The sequence below is a fragment of the Morus notabilis genome, unplaced genomic scaffold (assembly GCF_000414095.1).
Source record: "Morus notabilis unplaced genomic scaffold, ASM41409v2 Scaffold701, whole genome shotgun sequence".
NCBI classification, from domain to species: domain Eukaryota; kingdom Viridiplantae; phylum Streptophyta; class Magnoliopsida; order Rosales; family Moraceae; genus Morus; species Morus notabilis.
Window position 1 is genome coordinate 1 of NW_010363199.1, and position 22,773 is coordinate 22,773.

Here is a 22,773-nt window from a genome sequence, read left to right on the forward strand (position 1 = left end):
ATACCCATTGGCGCCAAAACTAATCTGGCTCCAGTTTGTACATTTTTTGTGAGGACATGTCGTCGCAAATAGTAATGGTCATAGCTGGTGGTGACGTGGCAAAAAAGGGGCGGGAAATTTAGCGCTTTCCCGCGAATAGGTTCCAGATATTTCTTTATGTTTTGTGACGACAATGCAAAACGTCGTCGCAAAAAATGGTTCTAGAAAATTCTTTTCAGAACGACTTTTTTGCGACGACACGTGTCGTCAAAAAAAAGTGTTCCAGAAAATTCTATCAAGGACGACTGATATTTAAGAAGGGCTTTTTTTTTTGTACTAGTTTTTCTGATACCTGTGATTTTTAACTTTCTCTGTCTGATATACGTTTATTTGTGGGTTCTTAAACTGTGGAAACATTATGAGTGTGCGAAATAACATTCACATACCACAAACCTCATGATTGTGATTTTCGATACTGTAAATCTATTGCAAAGAAATTTTGGACCAGTTGTAATCATGGAATTTAAGTATTGCTTTGCATACGCTTCCAATATGTTTGTATATATATATGGAACCTTGAATTCACAATCTAAAAGCACGTAACCTAAAAGAGAAATATAACTATACTAATAGAAAGAAAGTCTTGCAGTATGAAATTTACATGTGAAACCCGACCTTCTATTAGTTATTAATTATTGTTTAGCACTGATCATTTTTCTTTAGAAAGCTAGTGGTGCAAAAAAAGAAAGGCAATCAATCGACCTACTTAACATGAAAGTTCATTTTATTAGGAACAAGTACAAGATTAACACACTTACCTTATAAAGCAAACTTACATATCATAAGATATTCTTTTACATATAGAAAATACATTTTATTAGGATCAAACAGAGCGATATTTTACCATTAGACAAACTTAACTTAGTAATTAATTATGATTATAAGCTCGGCCTTGGAAGGGAAGGATTAACAACACTAAACCCACCATCCACCAAAAGGTTAAGCCCACTCACATAGTGTGCCTCATCACTAGCCAAAAAAAGGGCAGCCATTGCCACATCTTCAGCCTTTAGGATATGCCCTTTAAGGTTCCCAATTTCGCTCACCATCTCCTCCATTTGTGCCACCTCCGCCGCTCCCCCGCTGATCGGCGTCATGCCCGTCGACAAGACGGCGTAAGGTGACACGCAGTTCACCCGCACCCCGAACTCCCCCACCTCCGCCGCCAAGTTCCTCGCCAGCCCCCAAATCGCGTACTTTGACGCCGTGTACGGGTGGCTGGAGAGCCCCGCGATGGACGTGCAAGCGCTGGCCGTGAAGAGGATGCACCCCTTGCGGCGAGGGATCATGACCCTCGCCGCGTGTTTGGCGCCGAGGAATGCGCCTACTACGTTTACGCTCACCACTTTGTCCAAGTCCGACTTGGTTGATTCCAGAATCCCCGCCAAGGGCTTGTCTAGAACCCCGGCGTTGTTGTACATTATGTCGAGCTTCCCGTGCCTCGCGACGGCGGCGTCGACGAGGTCGCGCACGTCGTCCTCCTTCGACACGTCGCAGTGGACAAAATAGGCGTTTTCGCCGAGCTTCTCCGCCGTGGACCGGCCTAATTCGTCTTGGATATCGGCGATGATGACTTTCGCTCCGTTTGCGTGGAATAGACGCGCCGTGCTTGCTCCGATCCCGCTCGCACCGCCGGTGATAATTGCCACCTTCCCTTCTAGCCTGAGATCACGAAATGTATCTTCACATATTACGTTACTTTAACGTGACAATATAGAATTTATAACTTGATAAGAATGTTGATCATATTCATGAATATAGCTTATAAATCAACAAATACGTACTAGTGATCTTAGTAAATAATGCATGACTACGTACGTACCTTTTGTAGGGTGTTGATGAAGAAGAGAAACGACTCATGTTTATCTTGAATTGCTAGAAAACTTTATAGCAGACAAGAGAAAGAAGACGAAACAATTTTGTTAATTGTTAGAGCATAAGATCATTTTCCGTGCATAAAAGCTCTTTTTTATGCATGATTTCAACACCATTTATCAATTTAAAAGTATTAGGTTGATATTTTGTTAAAATTTAAAAATAATTTATTAAAATTAAAAATTGATGGAATAACTTGTTAATTTGCTAAATTTCAGGAGATGTCATCGTTGTCAATTAAATTTTTAATGTTGTCAATAACTATGTGTCATGTCAAGTTGGTTGCATTTATGTCTAGATAGTAGGAATAAGCTCCCCCATTCTGTAGTAAACAGTAATCGGTACATTCATATGTGATTTATGTGGTAATTCATACCTTTTCCTTTTCATTAAGTCATATGAAAAAAAAAAAGACTTAGGATGTTTATAGAAGTTAAGGCCCCGTTTATTTCACCGATTTGAGTTTAGAATTTAAGTTTTATTATAGTAAAAAGCTCTCAAAAACAGTCACATCTAACTTTTTTACTACAGTAAAAAGCTCTCACATAAAGTCACACCTCAACTCGAATTAAAAACTCGAATCAACGAACTAAACATAAAAGACTTTTTTTGGACTTCTCAAAATTTGAGGATGAATGCTTGTTGTTTTTAACCTTTAACGAATTTTACTCTCGATCAATAGTCTCATTATTAGCAACTCTTTGGTGTCATTGCTCAGCAATGTCAGCATAACTACATTTAAATTTCTGTTAGAAACCTATAAATCAAATCGGCTATAAATATTTAACTCTATAAAAAACAAATACCAAATTCTATTAGTTTAAGTTTCGATAATAGCTTATGCACCTTAAAGTTATAGTGGTCGATTTGTCTAGTGAGATTGTGCGTGTCTCGTATACCAAAAATAATATTAATAATAAGAGCAGAGGCACGTGTCATGAGCACAACATTACACGAAGCATGGCATTAATTGGCACGAGGTAAAAAAAAAAAAAAACAGGCACTGATTAACTATGAGATTTAAGTGTACAAAAAGGCAAAGATAGTAGTAACTTTCCTTTGGATGTGACGGTCATTTATTTCGTTTATTTAAATTTATAATTTAAATTGAGATATAATTTTATGTAAAAAAATTTTACTGTAATAAAAAATTTAAATGTAACTATTTTTAAAAATTTTTTATTGTAATAAAACTTAAATTCTAAACTCAAATCGATAAAGTCTAACTGACCATAATTAGTTCGTGTTAGAATCCACCACCGTTGAAGATCGTTAGTTGTAGAGGCCAATCTCAGCATGGAGTTGAAACGTGTCATTAAAGTCACTTGTCTTTGGGCCTCAGTTCCTCATGCGGATGCTCATCCAAGACCCCACATAAGTAATTTACCTTTAAGACCCCATATTTAAAGCTATTATTATATTGAGACCATATCTCGGAAAATAGTCTTAATTACTTCAATATATCCTTATTCTCTGAAAAAGAAAAGTCTCAGGGCATGTTCTTTTGTCCCAAAAACTCAAAAAAAGACAACTCAAGTTTCAACTTTATTCAAGTTCACGTTCTTTTAAGTTTTAACTTTATTCAATTTTACTCAACTTTATTCAAGTTCTAACTTCAACTCAAGTTATAACTCAAATTTAACTCAAAAACTATACTCAAGTTACACTCAAAAGAACAATCCCTTAATATTCATGAAAAAAACTTTATGTCATTTCAGTAATTAAAAAAAACAATCCCTTAATATTCATGAAAAAAACTTTATGTCATTTCAGTAATTAGTGACCTTACTAAATTGAACTATATAAAATGCAACTCATAAAAAAAAAAAAAAAAGCCCTCCACAAAAATGCTTGAGTTTCACCTAGCCGAAGGAAAAAAAAAACTCCATAATCAAAACTATAGCATTTTGTCCCTTTCATTATTATTTTTTTTTGAAAGGATAATGTTTTAAACTTTTCTTGTTGCAATAATTGTAATATTTGTCACTAATCTCTAATTGTTTTAATATCTCTCAGTTTTCTTCTTAAGATCTTCTCCGGTAAGACTAGAAAAAATAGATTACCGGCAGTTTTATACTTTTTAACTATTAAATTCGTATAAAAAATTATATGTTATGTATACTTTTTCAATTTAAAGTGATTTTGACTAAATTTAACGATCATAACATAAATCGTACCAGTAAGTCTTTTCTTTCTTACCTAAAAAAAAGGATTATTTTTTAAAATAGAGTTTAAATTCTCCGTCTTAAGTTGAAAAAACAAAAACAGCAGTAGCAGTAAATGTCTACTTGAATCATTTACCATAAAAAAATTGAGCTGGCTCTGTATGTCAGCCATTTAACATGCAACATATAATGAGACAGGTATATAGGTAGTTGGGGGGAAGTAAAGGCATAACAGTTAAAGCAACAAATCAAATGGATGTAGACCTTCCCATCAAACAAGAAGAAATGGGTGTAGAACTATTCCTTACGATATGCCACTATAATTAAATATATATATATATATATATATAGACACACACGCATTCAATTCGGCCACATGAATGGCCCATGTGAGATATTTGCGATTTACTTGGCTATTCATGAGCTGGCTATTGATAATAACTGGAAGCACATAGTGATTGTTTGGCAGGTTATAGGTTTGAAGTAGAAAATTTGAACAGAAATTAAGAGCGCGTTTGGAACTCATTTTAAAATAATTTTATTTTTTTATATGAAAATATAAATGAAAACGTTTTTAATCTCAAACATATATTATTTTTAAAAATGCGTATAGTAATTTTATCAAGAGATTGTTTTCAGTATAAAAAAAACCATTAATGTCTCTCTCTCTCTGCTCGAGAGGAGAAAACGAAAATAAAAAATGAAAAATGACTAAAAATTATTTTTCATTTCTCTATCATTTTACACTAAACTAAAAAATCATTTTCATTTCCGTTTTTTGTCTTTAATTGTGCCAAACGCCGTTTTAAAATCGTTTTTATTTTTTTTTTATCAAAAAACGTAAAAAAACAAAAACAAGAACAATTTCAAGCGCAACATAAAATTTTTGTAAGGGAAAATAGCGTAACAAAAAGGTTTGAATTGCGGTGCCAACTTGTGAAACAAACCACAGAATAGTGATCGGAAGTGATGCTTTACTTGTGATAGAAGCACTGCACAAGAATTTGGACCCCCCGCATTGGGCGTCCGTGGCCATTTTCCTAACTAGTTCTGTAGCCACCTTTGATTGTGTTTTGTTTAATTGGATTTTTACACTTCAGTAAGAAAGATAAGAGAGGTAAAGAAAATAAAAAGGATTGAACTAGCCCATTTGGTTTGTAGGTTTGAGCAGCGAGTTTAAACATGAAATCAATTTTTTATAAGTGTAGCAAAAATTAGCCAACACAAGGAAAAAGAAATGCAGTGTCAACGTCTTAAAAGGAAATAAAATATGGTGAAAATAAATAGACGGACATATTTGCTGCCTCCAAAAAATAAGGGGAGAGACATATTGAACAATAAACATGATATTTAATTACTGTACAAAAGAAGTTACAAGAGCTACTGTTAGCAATTTTCTTTAAAAGTGAATTAGATCAGCAAGATTAATGGAGTGCATTGGAGGAAGGGATTTTTATCGTCCCTTTGGAGACATGGGAAGTAAGGCCACTATTTGCCGATTTCAACGTACTTTGTGTCGACTCCAATGCTCGTGAAGCCTGAAGGGCCATCTCAGCATGGAGTTGGAGACATGTCATAGCCATCTAATATCAAATGTTCAACAAGTTATGCAGGCAATTGTAAATTTTTAAAATTTGTATGGCACAAAGTTAAGCCATGAATGGATATAGAACTGCTATGGAGTAGTGTAATTTGTTGCTTACCATATAGCACTCTCTATCTGTGTCTGATTCGGCCACATGGAGGGCCCACGTGCGAACCCATTCAAGCCCTCTTGAAATTTCGAGATTTCCTTCAGTCAACGCGGACACAACATAAGAAGGATGGAGCGATGCCAATATGCATGAAGCTGCAAAAAGAACAGCTCTTCTGACATACGCTTCTTTGTGATGGCAGATTTCCCTGCATGAGTTAAACACTAAGCAATTCAGTGAGAAATTGAAGTGCCGTTCTTTGTATAAATACAAAGGCCAATATCCAATTCATTAGTATAAACAAAAGATTTGGAATGTCTACATGTTCTTCTTTGATCATCACATTACCTCGTTCCTAGCATATCTAAAAGAGGGGGGGCTAATGCAGATGCTTCTGGATGCATGGCAGCGCATTTCATACATACGCCAAGCATATAGATGAGTTTCCCAAGGACAATAAAATCTCTATTAAGCAAATCTACACCATGCCTTTTCTTATCAAAGCCCTGCATGGCAGGGAGCATAAACGCTGCTGCATACATCGGAAACTTATTACGGGACCATTCTATTTGGTTCTCTTGTACATTTGCTGATCTTACGCTCCATCTGCGCGTCTTTCCTTTTTTGATTTGACCGGGTTTTGGGGGAAGTTCTCTCTCATAGCGATTTTCCCAGTTCAGTAAAGTTCCCCTTTCGGAAACTTCCTTCCAGGAACCTGCTCCAGGAGGCCCTACGTCACTAGGCAAGAACCAGGCTTGGGTCTCTGATATGGTTGATATTAGGGGCCTGGTCTGATGTTTAGGTCTCATAGTTTTAGTATAAGCAAGCTCCTGAGCAGCATTGGTCATGACATCGAGTATCATTATCCGTTGGCTAATATCAACATTTGGTGAATATAGGAGATTGTTTAATGTATCAAGAGACTCAAATGGACACATGACAACCAAAGCAACTAATGTCCTTTGCCTCTTGTCTTCGGCTGATTCTTCCTCGCCTTCTACAGCCAAATCAGAGCAACGAACCTGTACAAGAGTTCTCGTAAGATCACTTGCTACATGCCTAAGTTCATCTGGTGATGCTCGGACAAGGCTTTCGGCAATATCAAGAGCCTTCTCCACCTGCAAATATAAATATATTAGGAACTGTCTAGAAGAGAACTTGTTTCTGCCGCATTTTGCAAATAACATGCCAACGTGCAGGGGGTTGTAGTATAACCAGTTACATTGGGTGATGGTAGGAATTTTGTTTCACCAACAATTTACAAATATTTTCTTAAAAGTATGGGACAGGCAAAATTAACCCCATTGCATGAAATGTTTATCAAAAGATACCAGAGAAGTTGCATAGAAAGATCTTGTTGACACCACCAACCGATCGATTAAATGAATCTTTCAAACAAACATTAGGAAACAAAATTAAGAAGTGAAATCTGCTTGACTTACCCCATCAGCATCATCAGATTTTCGTAGTGCTCCAACAACATCAACCAACTGTGTGAATTTCCTTTTCAAATCCGTGTCATCATCTGATAAGTCGTAAGGCTGTAAAGATGAGTCACTTGAAGTATCAGAATTCTCACTCCTAGTATCATCATCATCATCATAGTCATCTTTATCAGAGCCTGAGTCACAATTTAGATTAATTGGATCTATAATCTCGTCTGGATCAACCAACTTATATTCAGATACTTTCTCCTTTTTTCTCTTCACTTTATTGCGTATGTCATCATCAGGTAGGTGGTTTACGTCCTTTTCCAGCTCTGATGTAGAAGATGATTTAACATTAACACCACTACCGACGCAGTTTGTGGTTGTCAGAGGTCCTTTCTCAGAAGTAGTCAACCCAAACTCCCAATCAATGGTCTCTCCACTGCAGCTATCATCAAGGTATAGAGGATTTTTTGGATCAATAACTTTCGAGAACACTAATGCAACACTGCTAGCCATTTTACGAACCAAATCATTAGGGCTCTCCAGCCTATCTGCAAGCAGAAAGCCAAGATTTAAGAAGACACTAAAAGCTATTCACGATGGAACGAAACTATGACAAAGGTACAAGAAATTACAGCTCACTCCTTGAAGAATTGAGTTCATCACGTCCTTAACCTCATTTAGTTCCTCTTTAGACATCTTCTCCAGGGAAAGGCCAACAGCCGCAGATACATCTGAATTCCAAAATTAAGGGGCAACAAAACCAAAAAAAGTAGCATACTGAAAATAAGATGAGTTTGCGCGTAGCACAATGATATAAGGTATCCAAATTCCAAATTTGTCACAGAGAAGTTGATATAACATAACTGATAACTTCTTTCTCATATCATTGAAATCATTGACATTAGGATCTGTTACAGATCGTTTAGTGGCACAATGTTAAAAGGATACAAATTTGCTGCTCCACTGTAGCTGATTGCACGAACTCTCTCTTAGACCATACCAATACCAGCCGCTGCAATGCCTCTAAGAAATTGTGGGTGTTATTAACATTAGGAATCAAATTTGCATTTGGAGGGGATTCAAGAAGAGCAAAATGAAGGATCCATCGGACGCAACGGACAGGAAACACTTTCCAGAATAAAAATTTGTCAACAAACATGGACCTGAGAGAGAGGAAAATCAATTAACAATCACCATAAGTCCATAACTAGTCTAGTGAAAAATATACAAGAATCCTTCTTCATATAAGTAATTTAAAAAATAAGAACATAACTTGCGTTTTGAATTACATTAAAAGTTCATGAAATTAAAGCTTCAAAAAGAAAAAAAAAATCAAGACAAGACAGAACCATGTTTTGGAAAGAGATAGAAATTGTGGTCTATATCATTATCAAAAGTCAAAAAACAATCAGTGCCCTATGCTGACAGTAGCATCAGTTCAAAGTTGTGAAACAATATTCTTGATAAATAACAAATATATACATACCACTTCTTATTATATACATTGATCAGGATAAAGGTCTCAATATGGGTTTTTTCTTTTTTTTTTTTCCTTTTTTTTTCTTTTTGTTGATGGATTTGCCATCATCAATTGTTCACTTACTCACAAAGAGGAAGAAAAATGGAAAACTGACGAAGAAGCCATATTCACTGACCTCAATGATGCCTGCTGTGCAAAAATTCGATGAAACAATAACCAAAGAACCCAGTAAGCTTCAACATCACTCACACGTTGAGTTGCAAGCTCATGTAAAAGTTGTTCAGACATTCTTTCCACAGCATACGAATCGTTGACTGACAACATCATATTCAACCAAAACTGGGAAGCAGGATTTGAGTCAATCACATCCAAGACAAGTGAATCAACAGTTGATGATAATAACCTTTGTACATGCCTAAGAACCCTTGGGACAACTTCACTTGCGAACACATCTGTGGTAAAAGATATTCAAACACTTGATTTCCCTTCCTTCTTCAAGGATATAACAATAATATTCCCACTAAGTCAATCCCAATGCATTCCCGCACAAGTAAACTTAGACATAAGACTTACCTACAGAACCACGACGACAGATACGAGAAAATGTTTCACCAACAAATAAAAAGGTACCATCCACGTCTCTTATATGGATTGTGGCTCCACCATTAGATAAATTCAAGTTCTTTTCTTCTGCCAGAGAAAGAAGCTGAATGGTAATCTGCTTGAAGAACGAACTATATTCTTGTAGAGGATAAACACTGCACAACAAACACCATGATATACAATTATGTGTCTGTGCGTGTGTGTGTGTCGTAAATTCAAAACTATCTTGAGGTCAGAACAAGAACAGTTGAGTATGTTTCTGATCTTCATTGACCTGTAAAAGAACACAATTGAAGGAACAGACTGATACAAGATTGCACACATTAAGGATACTGTGATGAAAGCGAAACTGGGGCTCCCAATTGTGCTTTGTCAGGTATAGATGCAATAATCTGTGCCACCATGGATATTGTGGCCTTGGAAGGTACATCTCCAGAATCTGCAGTTTGGGAAGGACAACCAAATTCCCTAGCCATCTGGGCAACTCCATCATTTTCAAGCAAGCAAAGAATGACCAATCTGTGCTAATGGTAAAGGAAGAAAAAATATCGACTCTTAATGACAAGAAATTTAATAACACAGGAACGGGTTTCAATTTTCATTTATCTTTTTCAAGCAAGCAAAGAATGACCAATCTGTGCTAATGGTAAAGGAAGAAAAAATATCGACTCTTAGTGACAAGAAATTTAATAACACAGGAACGGGTTTCAATTTTCATTTATCTTTTTCCGTTCTTTAAAATTAACGTCTATGGCATAACTGTTGCAACCTGTTGGTTGCAACATGGAATGTTTCAGAATACAGAAAGTATAAACTTACAAACAGAAAGGAACAATTGAGATAACAATTCAACTTGAGGAAAATCGGATTGCTACCTGCTGACAATAGATATGTATTCATAATCATTCTATGGTCACCTTTGTATTATTTTATAACCCATGATGGTCAGAAAACAAGGAGCAAAGAATCACCTACAATGATTGATTAGATTCTCTACTCTCTATATTCTAATATGAAAAAACAAAAACAAACTGAAGAGCTAGCCTCATCTGCAAGTTGGACCAAGAAAATCTGTCTGCAAAAGCAAGGATTATCTCACAAAATCAGGTTACTAACACATACCTTTCGGTATTTGAGCAGACAGCACTAACATCAAGACCATCGGTCCCAATCTGCTGTAAACAAGGGACCAAGGCCTGAACAACCTCAGTTACAAGTCCTTTAACAAAGAAAACATCGTAGACGTGCTTACGAGCTGAAATGGGGAAACATGCTAGCCAATTGGAAGCAACCTCTGCACCCATAAAAACATTTTGCTAAAGATTTAAAGATTCGGACAACAAGCGTTCAACGGGAACTTGTGTATCTCACATAAGTACACATGAACAAAAGCCATCTAAATGGTTCTCACCCATAATGCGAAGCTGCTAACACAATGGAGTAACAAATTAAGAACACCAGCCAAGAGATTTACCCCGTAAAAGAACGCGAGCCACAGTCGGAAATGCGGCTCCTCGGTAGAATGCCTGCCACCATTCACTTCTCTCAACTGCTGAAGGAGCTTTTGCACTAAGGATCTGAACAACACAATACAAACATAAAAATCAATAATAAATTATACCAATAACTGAGAATTTTGAGGGGAAAAAAAAAAGCCTGAGACCTAAGAAGTAAGAAGGCCAAATGAATTCAGCTGTGCATACCTGATCTCGATATTTCTCGTCAAGACTACCTGTACAAGAAAAGATTCACGTAGTAATTATTGCACTATATTATATTTATATATATATATATATTTGTGCGTATATATATATATATATATATATATATATAGAGAGAGAGAGAGAGAGAGAGAGACGCTATATCTTATACACTCATAATTGGAGAAAAAAAGGTTTACATTTTCAATTTCACCGGTAGTTGATCTTTAATCTTAAATTGTGCCAGCAAAGAACAAAAAATAAAACTTTGAACCGATTTTGTTTCCAAATGTTATATAATCATATCAACAGAATATCAGAAAAACCAAAACTTTCTTCTTTTTTTTTTTCTTTTCCAATGATTTCTGATCAACAAAACCCACTTCACGAACTCAGAAATTCAATTATTCTAAGATGAAGAGAGAAATTAGGGATTGGAGATTACCTGAGACGAGAGAGGAATCGAGAGGAAAGAGAAGGACGGTCATGGAGTGAAGCGCGCAAATGACATGGTCGACATGCTTGGCGCTGTTAATTGCAGAGATTACTTCTCCGACCACCTCGAGAACTTGAGCTTCCAAAGCTCTCTTTCTCTTTGGACTATCATCCGCCATGATCGCTGCTCTGTAGAGCTCTAGAGCTATCTAGTTCGGCCTTTCGCAAGCAAACCGTACCGTACGACCGCACGACCGCACAAGACCGCGTTTGCTTCTGATGGCAATGCAGTAATTTCACTGCATTTTCAGCTAAAGCTGAATTTACATTTGTACCCCGACTTTCGACAAAAAAGGTCAATTTGTTTGTACAATGGTCATCATGATGATTCTCTATTAAATAGAGGTGTAGGAAAATTTTATAAAAGGAAAACAAAAGGGAAAATAAAGATTTTTTTAGGAATTTTAAGATCAAATTCTTAAATAAATTTGGCCTTTTCAAGTATATATTACGTTTTAGGTAATATTTTTAGTAACTTTATAAGTTATTTTAGTATGTGTAAGAAAAAAATTGGTTACAATTACAAGCAAAACATTTGAGATATATTAAGCAATTTTCTTATTTACAAGTAGTTCTCTGAATAACTTTTTAAAAAATTATGTGTTCACTTGCTTAACTCAAATTATGATTTGAGTTATGTATGTGAAAAAAATATATATAATAAAAAAATTAAATTTTAATTTATATGAAAAAAATATTATAGTAATATGATTTGAGTTAAGAAATGAACTTGGCAAAAAAACATAAAAGTCATTTTTGAGATCAATGCAAGCTAATAGGATAATAAAAATTTAATTTGTCAAAAAGTTAATTTCCACTAACCCCGACAAGAAAAAGGACCTTTCCAAGTCGTTTATTGTTCACCGAGAAGCGCTGTCGTTTCCCTTTCTTTTTTGTTCGAAGAGAAAACGCTGTCGTTTCGTTTACATCTTTAAAGCTCTGGGTATCGTGTCGTGTATCTTCTTGTTTCTTCTTTGCTCTCTCTCTCTCTCTCTCTCCTCTCCTCTCCCATGGCGGCTGCGATGGTAGCCGAGCCGAACAAGAAGCTCCCGCGACCAGGTCGGGGCGGGTTCGAAGCTCACGGCCTCAGCGAAGAGGAGGCCCGAGTCCGAGCCATCGCCGAGATCGTAAGCTCCATGATCGACCTCTCCCGGAGGGGCGAGAACGTCAACCTCAACGCCCTAAAGTCCGCCGCATGCCGGAAGTACGGCCTCGCCCGCGCCCCCAAGCTCGTCGAGATGATCGCCGCGCTACCCGACTCCGAGCGCGAGTCTCTCCTCCCCAAGCTCCGCGCCAAGCCGGTCCGCACCGCCTCCGGTATCGCCGTCGTCGCCGTCATGTCGAAGCCTCACCGCTGCCCTCACATCGCCACCACCGGGAATATCTGCGTTTACTGCCCTGGAGGTCCCGACTCCGACTTCGAGTACAGTACTCAGTCTTACACCGGTTACGAGCCGACGAGCATGCGCGCAATTCGAGCTAGGTAGGTTTTTCATTGAATTCCAGATTTGGGAATAACTAAGGGATTGAATACTGAATTTTTGAAGTTTTAATATAGTTGTTAGAGATTTATTGGTTTTGTAGAAAAATCTCATTTTTTTTCAGCTACATTGACAAAAAGGTGTATTCTCTGTTTTTTTTTTTTTTTTTCACCAACGAGTAACCTAAAAACAATGATCTTTATGTTTTAAGGATGCAAATTGTACTTGTTAATATAAGAACTACAATCTCTGGTGTTGTGTCGTTTTTATATGATTGATAGTGTCAAAATCAGATTGCTTACTGTGACTTTGCGTGGTTGGTTGTTTCAAAGGTTTAACATAAAACTCTTGACGATTTTCATGCATAATCATATGCTATTTGTTTGTGGACATAACACTTGATATGTAATTAACACCATTACGTGTGTTCTATTTGGTTCAGATACAACCCATATGTCCAGGCTAGAAGCAGGATTGATCAGTTGAAGCGTTTGGGTCACAGTGTAGATAAGGTATGGCTTGCATTTCAATTCTAGACTCAAATAACTATGATTAGGCTTAGCTAATGTTAGATATTGAAGCAAATAATCATCTGCGTACTACCATGGCCATATGATTGGCAGGTGGAGTTCATCTTAATGGGCGGCACGTTTATGTCGCTGCCAGCAGATTACCGCGATTACTTCATAAGGAACCTTCATGATGCTTTATCAGGACACACCTCTGCCAATGTTGAAGAGGCCGTGGCCTTCTCTGAGCATGGTGCTACTAAATGTATTGGCATGACGATAGAAACGTGAGTTTTGGACTTTGATGGATAAGATGTGGAATGTCAAATTCTTATATGGGACATTGTTTTAAAGTTCTCTCAAGTTTCAATCTTGGGCTTTTATTTCTAAACTACAGTGTTTTGTTGCTTAAGTATCCTCTTATCATATTGCATTCTTTTAAAATCTGTCAGGAGGCCAGATTATTGCCTTGGACCTCACTTGCGGCAAATGCTTTCTTATGGCTGCACACGATTGGAGATTGGAGTACAAAGCACATATGAGGATGTGGCTCGTGACACTAATAGAGGCCATACAGTTGCTGCTGTTGCCGATTGTTTCTGCTTGGCGAAGGATGCTGGTTTTAAGGTATGCTCCGCAGGAAAGAATCATGTCTAGTAGATGCAGTTATGTATCAGATTTCCAATCTTTATTATGTAAGCATCTTTTGGTCTTGAATTATTCTGCAAACCATATTATGCCATCTTTGGTTTTGTTGGAAATATTTTTATGGCCTCCTATTTGTGAATTTTATTATTTTTGTCAAGTGCAATTGATGTTGTTTGTTTTATCCTAGCTATTTTTCTGTGAGACTACTATGTGCACACACGTTTGTTAATTACTTATTTCGTTTAATGATCATAATGTTCTCTTCTGCTCTAGGTTGTTGCGCACATGATGCCTGACCTTCCTAATGTTGGTGTGGAGAGGGACATGGAAAGTTTTAAGGAGTTTTTTGAGAGTCCTTCATTTAGAGCCGATGGACTAAAAATTTATCCTACGCTTGTGATCCGAGGAACTGGACTTTATGAGCTTTGGAAAACTGGCAGGTATAGTTTCTCCTCCTTGTTTCTTCTTTGTTGGGTACAAAGTTGGGAACTACATCTTTATAAAACACGTGATATTCATTGTGCCTTATCTTTGGATCAAAATCTATGAAGCAAAAACACAATAATTTAAATTCTTCATCATTTTTGCATAGCATCTTTGTAAAGTGGTAATACTTCTCCATTTGCAGGTATAGGAACTATCCACCCGAGCAACTTGTGGACATTGTAGCAAGGATCCTAGCCATGGTACCCCCTTGGACACGTGTGTACAGGGTACAGAGGGATATTCCCATGCCTCTGGTTACTTCAGGGGTTGAGAAAGGAAATCTTCGGGAGCTAGCTTTAGCTCGGATGGAGGACTTGGGCTTAAAGTGCCGTGATGTCCGAACACGAGAGGCTGGAATCCAAGTAAGTATGCACAACCGTGCTTGTACTTGTATCCAGCATACTATGTAATTTGAGAAACCCCTGAAATATTTACTAATGTTTTTGTGATTTTAGGATATTCACCACAAAATTAAGCCTGAAGAAGTTGAATTGGTTCGTCGTGACTATACAGCGAATGAAGGCTGGGAAACATTCCTCTCGTATGAAGATGTACGCCAGGTATTTTAAAATCTCTCTCTCTCTCGCCCGCTTCCCCTCAAGGAGAACGCTGTTGATATGCACATGCACCTGAAAAACTTTAAAACCCTTAGCTGAAAGTTCATCCTCATTATTATTTATGGATAAACAATGCCTGTTGCCTTTGTGTTTGGTGGGCAGTTTACATTCACTGAAACCTGACATGTCTTTATTTCCATTCTTGTCTTGAATAGGATATTCTTGTTGGGTTGCTGCGGTTGCGGAAATGTGGCAGGAACGCAACTTGTCCTGAACTCGTGGGAAAATGTTCTATTGTCCGCGAGCTTCATGTATATGGAACTGCTGTTCCAGTTCACGGGAGAGACGCTGACAAACTTCAGCACCAGGTATTCACCAATGCTTCTACAAGATTTGAACACATTATTTACAAGGGAAAAAAGAAATCTTATTGAAATCACTTTCTGTGCTCTAATTTTAACCTTTTTTTTTTTTTGGGGGTTCTTTATTTGATTGATCCTCATAGGGTTATGGTACTCTTCTGATGGAAGAGGCTGAGAGAATCGCTCGGTGGGAGCATCGGTCGACAAAGATTGCTGTTATTTCAGGAGTTGGCACACGGCATTATTATAGGAAATTAGGCTATGAGCTCGAAGGGCCTTACATGGTGAAATATCTAGTATGAGAATAAAATGGAACACAGTTTTGTAGTATATAGCTAAATGATTGTTCATTTCTTTTTGGAGGCGTGTATATTGACTTCTTAATTCAGTAGCTATTATTGAGAAATTTTTGTGTTGTTATTGGAGGTAGATGTATGGCCTGACAGACAAATTCTAAGCATATGTTTCTACCAACAAAACTCAACATCATGTGTACAATTTTTTCTTTTTTATTTTTATTTTTATTTTTAAAAGAGGTCTTTTTTCTTCTTCTTATTCCTTTTCTTGTCAAGCAAATGGGGTGAATGGATAATAACTTATATTCTATTTTTTTAACTTAATACTATCAACATGTCGTTTGTCGCGCAAATAAATTGAGAAATAATTATAATAAAATGAATGCGTTTAAGAAACTTCAAAAGTAGGAACCTTTTGTAATTATATTTCTGTAATTTCATTTAATATGTGATTGAAACATGATAATTTCTCTGAAATTTTAAACTTGTTTGTCAATTTTACTGTCATAGACTTCCAAAAATCAAAGTTCAGAAAAAATATTCTATCAAGAAAAGCCGTTAAGGTGGGTGTTTGCAAAATTTTGGGAAAATTAGATGGACGTCATCTATCTTTCTACTTAAAATGAATGAACCCCTTTGGAAAGTCTGTATTACCCAAATCTCTCCAGAAGAAAAAACTCAACACAGACGCGAGTCGTTTATTGTTTTAGAGAACCAAAACTAATCTTGTAACTCATACACACACACACATATATATATATACAGATACAGATTCGGTCTTCACTAAACCCCACAACCCTTAACTTCATAACCCAATCTATCATGCTGAGATCAACCTTCACTCCCATTTTCCCAGCATTTCCCGCCAAAATTAGTACCAGAAAACTACCGTTCAAGGCCATCTTCAGCGCTCTCGCACATAGCTCACCAACTGTTCGACAAAATACCGCACAGAAAATCCACAACGATAGACTTCTCCAACACCAGCTACCACCTACTTCGGCCTACGTACACCTCCCATTCTGCCGAAAACGCTGCCACTACTGCGACTTTCCCATCGTCGCCCTCGGCTCTTCCTCGCCCCAAGCCGAGGACGACCCGCGAATGGTGAACTACATTAATCTGCTTTGCCGGGAAATCGTTGCCACAAGAGGAGAAAGCGAGGATAACCCGCCTCTCGAAACCGTGTTTTTTGGAGGTGGCACGCCTTCTCTCGTGCCGCCGAGGCTCGTGTCGTCGGTTTTGGAGACGTTGAGGTCGAAATTTGGGCTGCATTCGGATGCCGAGGTGTCCATGGAAATGGACCCTGGGACCTTTGATGCTGGGAAGACAAGAGAGTTGGTGGACTTGGGTGTTAATAGAGTGTCGTTAGGAGTTCAGGCGTTTCAAGAAGAGCTGTTGAAGTCTTGTGGGAGAGCACATGGTGTCAAGGAGGTTTACGAGGCTATTGAGATTGTTGAGTCTTGTGGGGTTGAGAATTGGAGTATGGATCTCATCTCTTCTCTTCCCCACCAAACTCCTCAGATGTGGGAAGAGAGTTTGAGGCTCACCATTGAAGCGGGACCAAAGCACGTGTCGGTATACGATTTGCAAGTCGAGCAAGGCACAAAATTTGGGTTGTTGTAAGTCATGAAGCCTTCAAAATGATGAAAGGATTATAGTTTCAGTTTATTGCATTTGATGGATTCAACTTGCATATTCGCTTTTTCCTGTTCCTTTTTAATGTCCTTCAATAATATCGTGTCACGTTGATTAAAATATCTTAATTAACATAACATTTTAATTGATGTAAAATGACATCAATTGGATAGAAATGAAAGGGGACACGAAGAATAGAACATGAGTGTCAAATCGGAGTTTGAATAACATTGAGATTTTGACTATTTGCAGGTACACACCAGGGGAGTTCCCGTTGCCTTCTGATTCACAGTCGGCCGATATGTATAAAACAGCTTCAAGAATGCTTTCTGATGCAGGTTATGCTCATTATGAAATCAGCAGTTACTGCAAAAAAGGGTTTGAATGCAAACACAATCTGGTTTATTGGAAGAACAAACCTTTCTATGCTTTTGGCCTTGGTTCTGCTAGCTACGTTGGCGGACTTAGATTTTCGAGGCCTAAAAAGATGAAAGGATACGTGGAATTTGTCAAAAATTTGGAGAATGGAATGGTAGATTGCAATAACGATAATCACATTGATTCCAAGGACATTGCCATGGATATTGTTATGCTCTCTTTGAGGACTGCAAGAGGCCTGGATTTAAGGTCCTTCGGAGAAGCATTCGGTGATTCTCTTGTTGTTTCTCTTTGCAAAGCCTACAAAGCTCATGTCCAAAGCGGACATGTAGTTTGCTTGGACGAGAGAGGACGGGCCTTTTCTTCGGATGAATTCAATACCATGCTACTTGATGAGGAAGACAAGATTGAAAAGGGGCTTGCTTATATTCGGCTTAGCGATCCAGACGGTTTTCTTCTGTCAAATGAAATAATATCCCATGCATTCGGGGTCATAGCTCCATAATGTCACATCCATTCGGATTTTGGAGCACTGCTAAGTCATCAAGAAGTTAAAAGACCAATTTAAGTAATATAGAAAGCCTTTCTAATCTGATGGATTATAGACTGTAGCCATTATTTAAGTAGCTGATTGTGAAAATCAAATCTATTTGTGCAGAAATGGTGATGGGGCTCTTATCGTGGTCAGAATATTTAAGCATCAGCTTGCAGAATAATTGGAATATTACAGTGCCTTCTTGTTTATGAAAGGGGAAACAGAGCAAAAAGAGAGCTCCAATTGACACTGAATAATTTGTAGTACAGAAAAGAAGAGTTAAAGACCATTGATTTTTTGAGATAATATCCCTCTTCTTTTACAAACTTATGCTGTTTTATTTTATTTTTTTTTTTTCATCAAGCAGAACTTTTACTAGGAAAACAATATTTTCATGTAGCTTCTAATTGGTTTTCTGGCAAGTTTCGCTTCTTGCAATATACGCTTTCTTGACGCTTCTATACTCCATTGTGCCTTTGTTCAATATAAACATGTGCGAGCGAAATTTGTGAGCGCCATGCAAATTGGTGTATGGAAACCGTTGTCATATCCTTTTTGTCTGTCAAACGAATAGATTGTTCAAAGAGCCTGACCAAAAAAAAAAGAGTGGAATTAGAAAATTTTAAGTACGACATGAATTACACATTATTAATTAAAATGGAGTTAAAAAGAGAACTACATTTATGACTTATGAGGGTTTTATCTTTCGTCCAGCTCGCGGGATGCGCCTAAGCTCTTGGCTTCTCATTTTCATTTCTCTGCAAAACACAACACGTTAGAAAATCATCGGAAGAACTTGCCTCGATGAGGTCTCAAAAAGCTAAAAGTGATACCTTTGGTGCAAGAAAACAATAACATAGAAAATGGGGAGCAGCATCAAAGTCAGTATTGAACTAGCCAGGTATAGTATACTTGTTTGCTTCTGCATGGATGAAACAGTGCACTACATATATCAACAGAGGCGTATAGAAAATAAGGAAAACAATTTAAAAAAAAAAAAAAAACAGAGAGAGAGAGAAGAGAAGAAACCTAACATAATTCAAATAAGATCAGACCTACAGAATCAGAATCCTAGATGACCTTTAAATTTCACTATTCTGGAAAAATATACATGAAACTGCCCTCATTTGACCTTACGAGACTGCTTTATACTTCCCAAAATGAAGGAACTGGCAAGAAAGTAATTTCAATCTAAAAAAGTTGAAAAAATGTTTCCACCCTTTTGAGGTTTGAAGAAAGTATGTCATAAGAACCTAATATGAGCGTAACATATTGCAAGCATTAGAAATGGAATCAACATATTACATATTTCCCATATAGAATCCTACCGACTAATATTAACAGACTGAAGAGTTACCTTGCCTCCTCTGGAGAAAGGTTTTTGTTTCCCAGAGCAAGTGAGAGCATCACAAAATTGGTGCAGAAACAACTCTAAAGATAAGCCAGAATGTCAACATAAGTTTTGCAAGATAGCTACTTTGCAAAACAGTACATAGGAAATGCTCTAAAACAAGAAAGAATCTGAAATTGAAATAGAATCACAAGAGACACAGTTCGCGGTTCTCTCTTAAAAAACTGAAAAGTACAGTACCATGAAGGCGGCTTGCTGAGGGTCCCTGCTGAACGGGGAAACAGCTATCAGCAAGACTCTGCACAGAAACAACTAGATATGAACACGGTATAATCTTTAAGATCGACAAGACTAGCAATGAAAGCACTCAAAGCAACCTCACATAAATGGCGATTTCTTGCAACAGCAGCAGGATTGCATTTGGTTTTCGGCAATTTTGTATTCATCACATGGTCACAGTGCAACGCCCCACATAAATCAGCTATGCACCTGCTTCCGTTCTGCATCCATTAGAAACTGTTACAATTACTAACAACAATCTAATAACACCACAAGCCGTCTCATATCTATGAAATCAAAATTTCCAAGGTATGTCTTTTAGTACAAATATGGGCAGGCTCATTAGATGATAAACCTCATTAGATGATAAACCCTATTAAAATTGAAAATAAAACAAAATTTAATCCAAAACATCATAATTTATTGACACTTGGCCGTCTATATCATTAAGGCAGATAAACACAGTAGAATGTTGATATTATAACTTGACCAAATATTAAGACATCTATATCAAAATGAAGTAAAAAATAGACATATTAAGTAAATCCAAATTTATGTCTTTGTTGCGGATAAGGGCAACAAGAAATAACTAGGAATTCTAGAGATCAACAAAATTTAAAAAATAAAATAAAAATAAAAAAAAGCAAAGGAAAAATTACAGGATAAGAATATGGAAGTGATCGGAACTGATAGACAAATATATGATTTATCTAGATCCAAGGCATGAATAGCTGAATGCAATAAGCCAAGGTGAAATAAGAGAGTAGTTTTTTTCAATGTAACAAATATGAACAGCAAATCTTGCACCTACTTAATATCTGCGCCTAACCTACAAGGAAATATGGTCTAGATCTACATACAACATTAAGAAGATTGTAGTGTCTGTTGTCAAAATGCTGATCAAGAAACTTTTCAGCGCGGAAGCTTTTCTTACAGTATCCACACTGCCACTCATTCATATCCACATGAACCTTGTGCTGCTCCTGATATCTAAAGATGTCGTTGTCAGGATGAAGCCGACACTTGGTTGAAATCTGATAGCGCTCTTGTTCCACGAATGGCATCAAGAACTACATGATTCCCAAATACAACGGTTATTGAAAAGAAAAATGGTGCAATTCTGTAATCCTATCAAGCATTTAGCTCCTACCTCCTCGACAATTTTCCATGCTGCCCTACTTCTTTCTCTAGAACAATGTACTTCAGGAACATGTTCCTCATCTTGCTTAAGAGTTCTAAAACAGAAACAGCACAAGACTAGAGGGTTTAAACGGATAATCGAGAAGATTAAATGTACTTCTATTTGAGTCCTATTTTATACAATTATTCTAATAGGCAAGAAGAAGATACAGATACTACAACCAATGATTCTATGGTCTAAAACTCTAAATAAGGAAATTTGTGTATATTTTCCAACTTTATATCAAAACCCTCCATTAATTAAGTGACCCATATAACTTTCAGGTTTGAACAGAAATTCAAATTTGTGTAAGAAAAAACACGTGGCAATTGCGAACCAAACAGCACAAATATTCAATCATATTCTGTCTGTTTTGCTCGTTTAACTTAGAGTTAAAAGGTGAATTGAGAAAACACTGTAGTAAAAAAAGTTGAATTTGAATTTTTGTGAAAGTAAACACTATAGTAAAAATTTATTTAAGTTGTGATTCAATCTAACTAAATGAACAAAAGTGTTTTGTAGTAATAATAATTAGTCTGACAACAAAAAATTACCTTGAACCGGGAGATTCTTCATAGACCTGAATCATTAAACACAAAACACATGGTTACTGCTTAAATCTTCTAGAGATAGACTCAGCTAAAAAAAAAAAAAAAAACCAAAAAACTGCTCAAACAGAGTCCTGTTTGGTTTTGGCAATGTAGTAACCAAACTTGTAAACTTATGTGACTGAAAAACTGAAAATAAGCACTCATTTCATGGAAGAAAGGGCCCCAAAAAAGAAAATTTTATCTTTTGCCTTGTTCTTTGATGTTCAGATAATGGAGTTTTGAAATTCTTCACCAGAAAAAGAAAAAATATAATTCTTTGGGGATCAGAAAAACAATCAACCTCCAAAACAAAGGACCCAATTCATAAAACCGAAGCTACCAAATCCAATCCCACATCTTTAATAAATAAGAAAAAATCAATAATTTCATGTGTCTGTGAAGCGAAAAAAAAAAAAAAACCTGGTTTCTGCTCGTGAGAGGCGAAGAAGAGGAAACAGGGACTATCCCATGAAGAAAAAGCAACGCCAAGAAGAAGAAGAAGAAGAAGAAGGAAAAGGAAGTAATCGCCATGGAATTCTTCATCTCCATTACCATTAGAGCTTCAAGCTCGTGAAACTCTCGACTGTGAAGAAGCACTTTGGGTCGGAGAGAGAGAGTCGCTTTATAAGGCCACGTTTAGAATTTAGATACGTGGATAGCACTTGTTTGGTCACAAGCACAGGATTCCCTTGCTCCGGTTAAGGATTACCTTGTTCGCGAGGGAGAGAAGGGGCAACGTACAAGCTATATATTAACAATACGAGTAATTTACACAATGATCCTCAAACTCTTTAGTAAGTAACAGTTCAGTGCTTAATTTTTATTTTTTAATAAAATAACTCTAATTTCTTTAAAAGATGATAGTTTAATCATTTTTGTTAAATTTCGTTTAATTTTTAACAAAATATGTCACGTAACCTGACTCCTTTTTTCAAGAAAATAACTTAAATGCCCCCGTTAGAAAAACCTTCTTCTTCTTTTTCTTTTTTCCCCAAATTT

The 22,773-nt window shown here is 36.9% G+C and overlaps 5 protein-coding genes across 9 annotated transcripts; 2 read left to right on the forward strand and 3 right to left on the reverse strand.

Annotated features, from left to right (window-relative positions):
- Window positions 1–810: 810 nt before the first annotated feature.
- Window positions 811–2,000, reverse strand: LOC21391551 (tropinone reductase-like 2). The gene is made up of 2 exons (XM_024169268.1): window positions 1,862–2,000; window positions 811–1,701 (listed from the first exon to the last, which is right to left on the reverse strand). Exons 1-2 carry the CDS (start codon window positions 1,897–1,899, stop codon window positions 918–920), a joined length of 822 nt encoding a protein of 273 aa, XP_024025036.1. The 5' UTR covers window positions 1,900–2,000; the 3' UTR covers window positions 811–917.
- A 3,356-nt stretch (window positions 2,001–5,356) lies between these two features.
- On the reverse strand, window positions 5,357–11,669 carry LOC21391552 (telomere length regulation protein TEL2 homolog). 3 transcript variants are annotated; one of them, XM_024169240.1, is made up of 14 exons: window positions 11,435–11,669; window positions 10,993–11,021; window positions 10,764–10,866; window positions 10,412–10,583; window positions 9,899–9,924; window positions 9,623–9,779; window positions 9,260–9,420; window positions 8,862–9,138; window positions 8,155–8,369; window positions 7,839–7,937; window positions 7,216–7,754; window positions 6,122–6,891; window positions 5,783–5,981; window positions 5,357–5,662 (listed from the first exon to the last, which is right to left on the reverse strand). In XM_024169240.1, the coding sequence occupies exons 1-14, from the start codon at window positions 11,601–11,603 to the stop codon at window positions 5,504–5,506; spliced, it is 3,075 nt and encodes a 1,024-aa protein (XP_024025008.1). In that variant the 5' UTR covers window positions 11,604–11,669; the 3' UTR covers window positions 5,357–5,503. The 3 variants fall into 3 exon arrangements, with proteins under 3 accessions (XP_024025008.1, XP_024025007.1, XP_024025010.1); XM_024169239.1 differs by lacking the exon at window positions 9,899–9,924 and having other exon boundaries at window positions 9,623–9,808; XM_024169242.1 differs by lacking the exons at window positions 9,899–9,924; window positions 10,764–10,866; window positions 10,993–11,021; window positions 11,435–11,669 and adding an exon at window positions 10,701–10,759 and having other exon boundaries at window positions 9,623–9,808.
- Window positions 11,670–12,467: 798 nt separating this feature from the next.
- On the forward strand, window positions 12,468–16,082 carry LOC21391553 (elongator complex protein 3). Its single transcript, XM_024169250.1, has 9 exons — window positions 12,468–12,967; window positions 13,408–13,477; window positions 13,589–13,761; window positions 13,927–14,101; window positions 14,396–14,562; window positions 14,751–14,970; window positions 15,064–15,168; window positions 15,381–15,533; window positions 15,671–16,082. The coding sequence occupies exons 1-9, from the start codon at window positions 12,495–12,497 to the stop codon at window positions 15,827–15,829; spliced, it is 1,695 nt and encodes a 564-aa protein (XP_024025018.1). The 5' UTR covers window positions 12,468–12,494; the 3' UTR covers window positions 15,830–16,082.
- Window positions 16,083–16,378: 296 nt separating this feature from the next.
- LOC112092644 (oxygen-independent coproporphyrinogen-III oxidase-like protein sll1917) lies at window positions 16,379–18,572 on the forward strand. Of its 2 annotated transcripts, XR_002902676.1 has the most exons (3): window positions 16,379–17,445; window positions 17,714–18,407; window positions 18,498–18,572. XR_002902676.1 is itself a non-coding variant. In XM_024169246.1 (2 exons), exons 1-2 carry the CDS (start codon window positions 16,646–16,648, stop codon window positions 18,342–18,344), a joined length of 1,431 nt encoding a protein of 476 aa, XP_024025014.1. In that variant the 5' UTR covers window positions 16,379–16,645; the 3' UTR covers window positions 18,345–18,484. The 2 variants fall into 2 exon arrangements, 1 of the variants encoding a protein (XP_024025014.1); XM_024169246.1 differs by lacking the exon at window positions 18,498–18,572 and having other exon boundaries at window positions 17,714–18,484.
- Window positions 18,393–22,345, reverse strand: LOC21391554. Of its 2 annotated transcripts, none has more exons than XM_024169247.1 (10): window positions 22,195–22,345; window positions 21,739–21,764; window positions 21,155–21,239; window positions 20,865–21,074; window positions 20,103–20,225; window positions 19,966–20,023; window positions 19,732–19,805; window positions 19,208–19,296; window positions 19,054–19,132; window positions 18,393–18,962 (listed from the first exon to the last, which is right to left on the reverse strand). In XM_024169247.1, exons 1-9 carry the CDS (start codon window positions 22,327–22,329, stop codon window positions 19,063–19,065), a joined length of 870 nt encoding a protein of 289 aa, XP_024025015.1. In that variant the 5' UTR covers window positions 22,330–22,345; the 3' UTR covers window positions 18,393–18,962; window positions 19,054–19,062. The 2 variants fall into 2 exon arrangements, with proteins under 2 accessions (XP_024025015.1, XP_024025017.1); XM_024169249.1 differs by having other exon boundaries at window positions 18,397–18,962; window positions 21,739–21,823; window positions 22,195–22,210.
- Window positions 22,346–22,773: the final 428 nt, after the last annotated feature.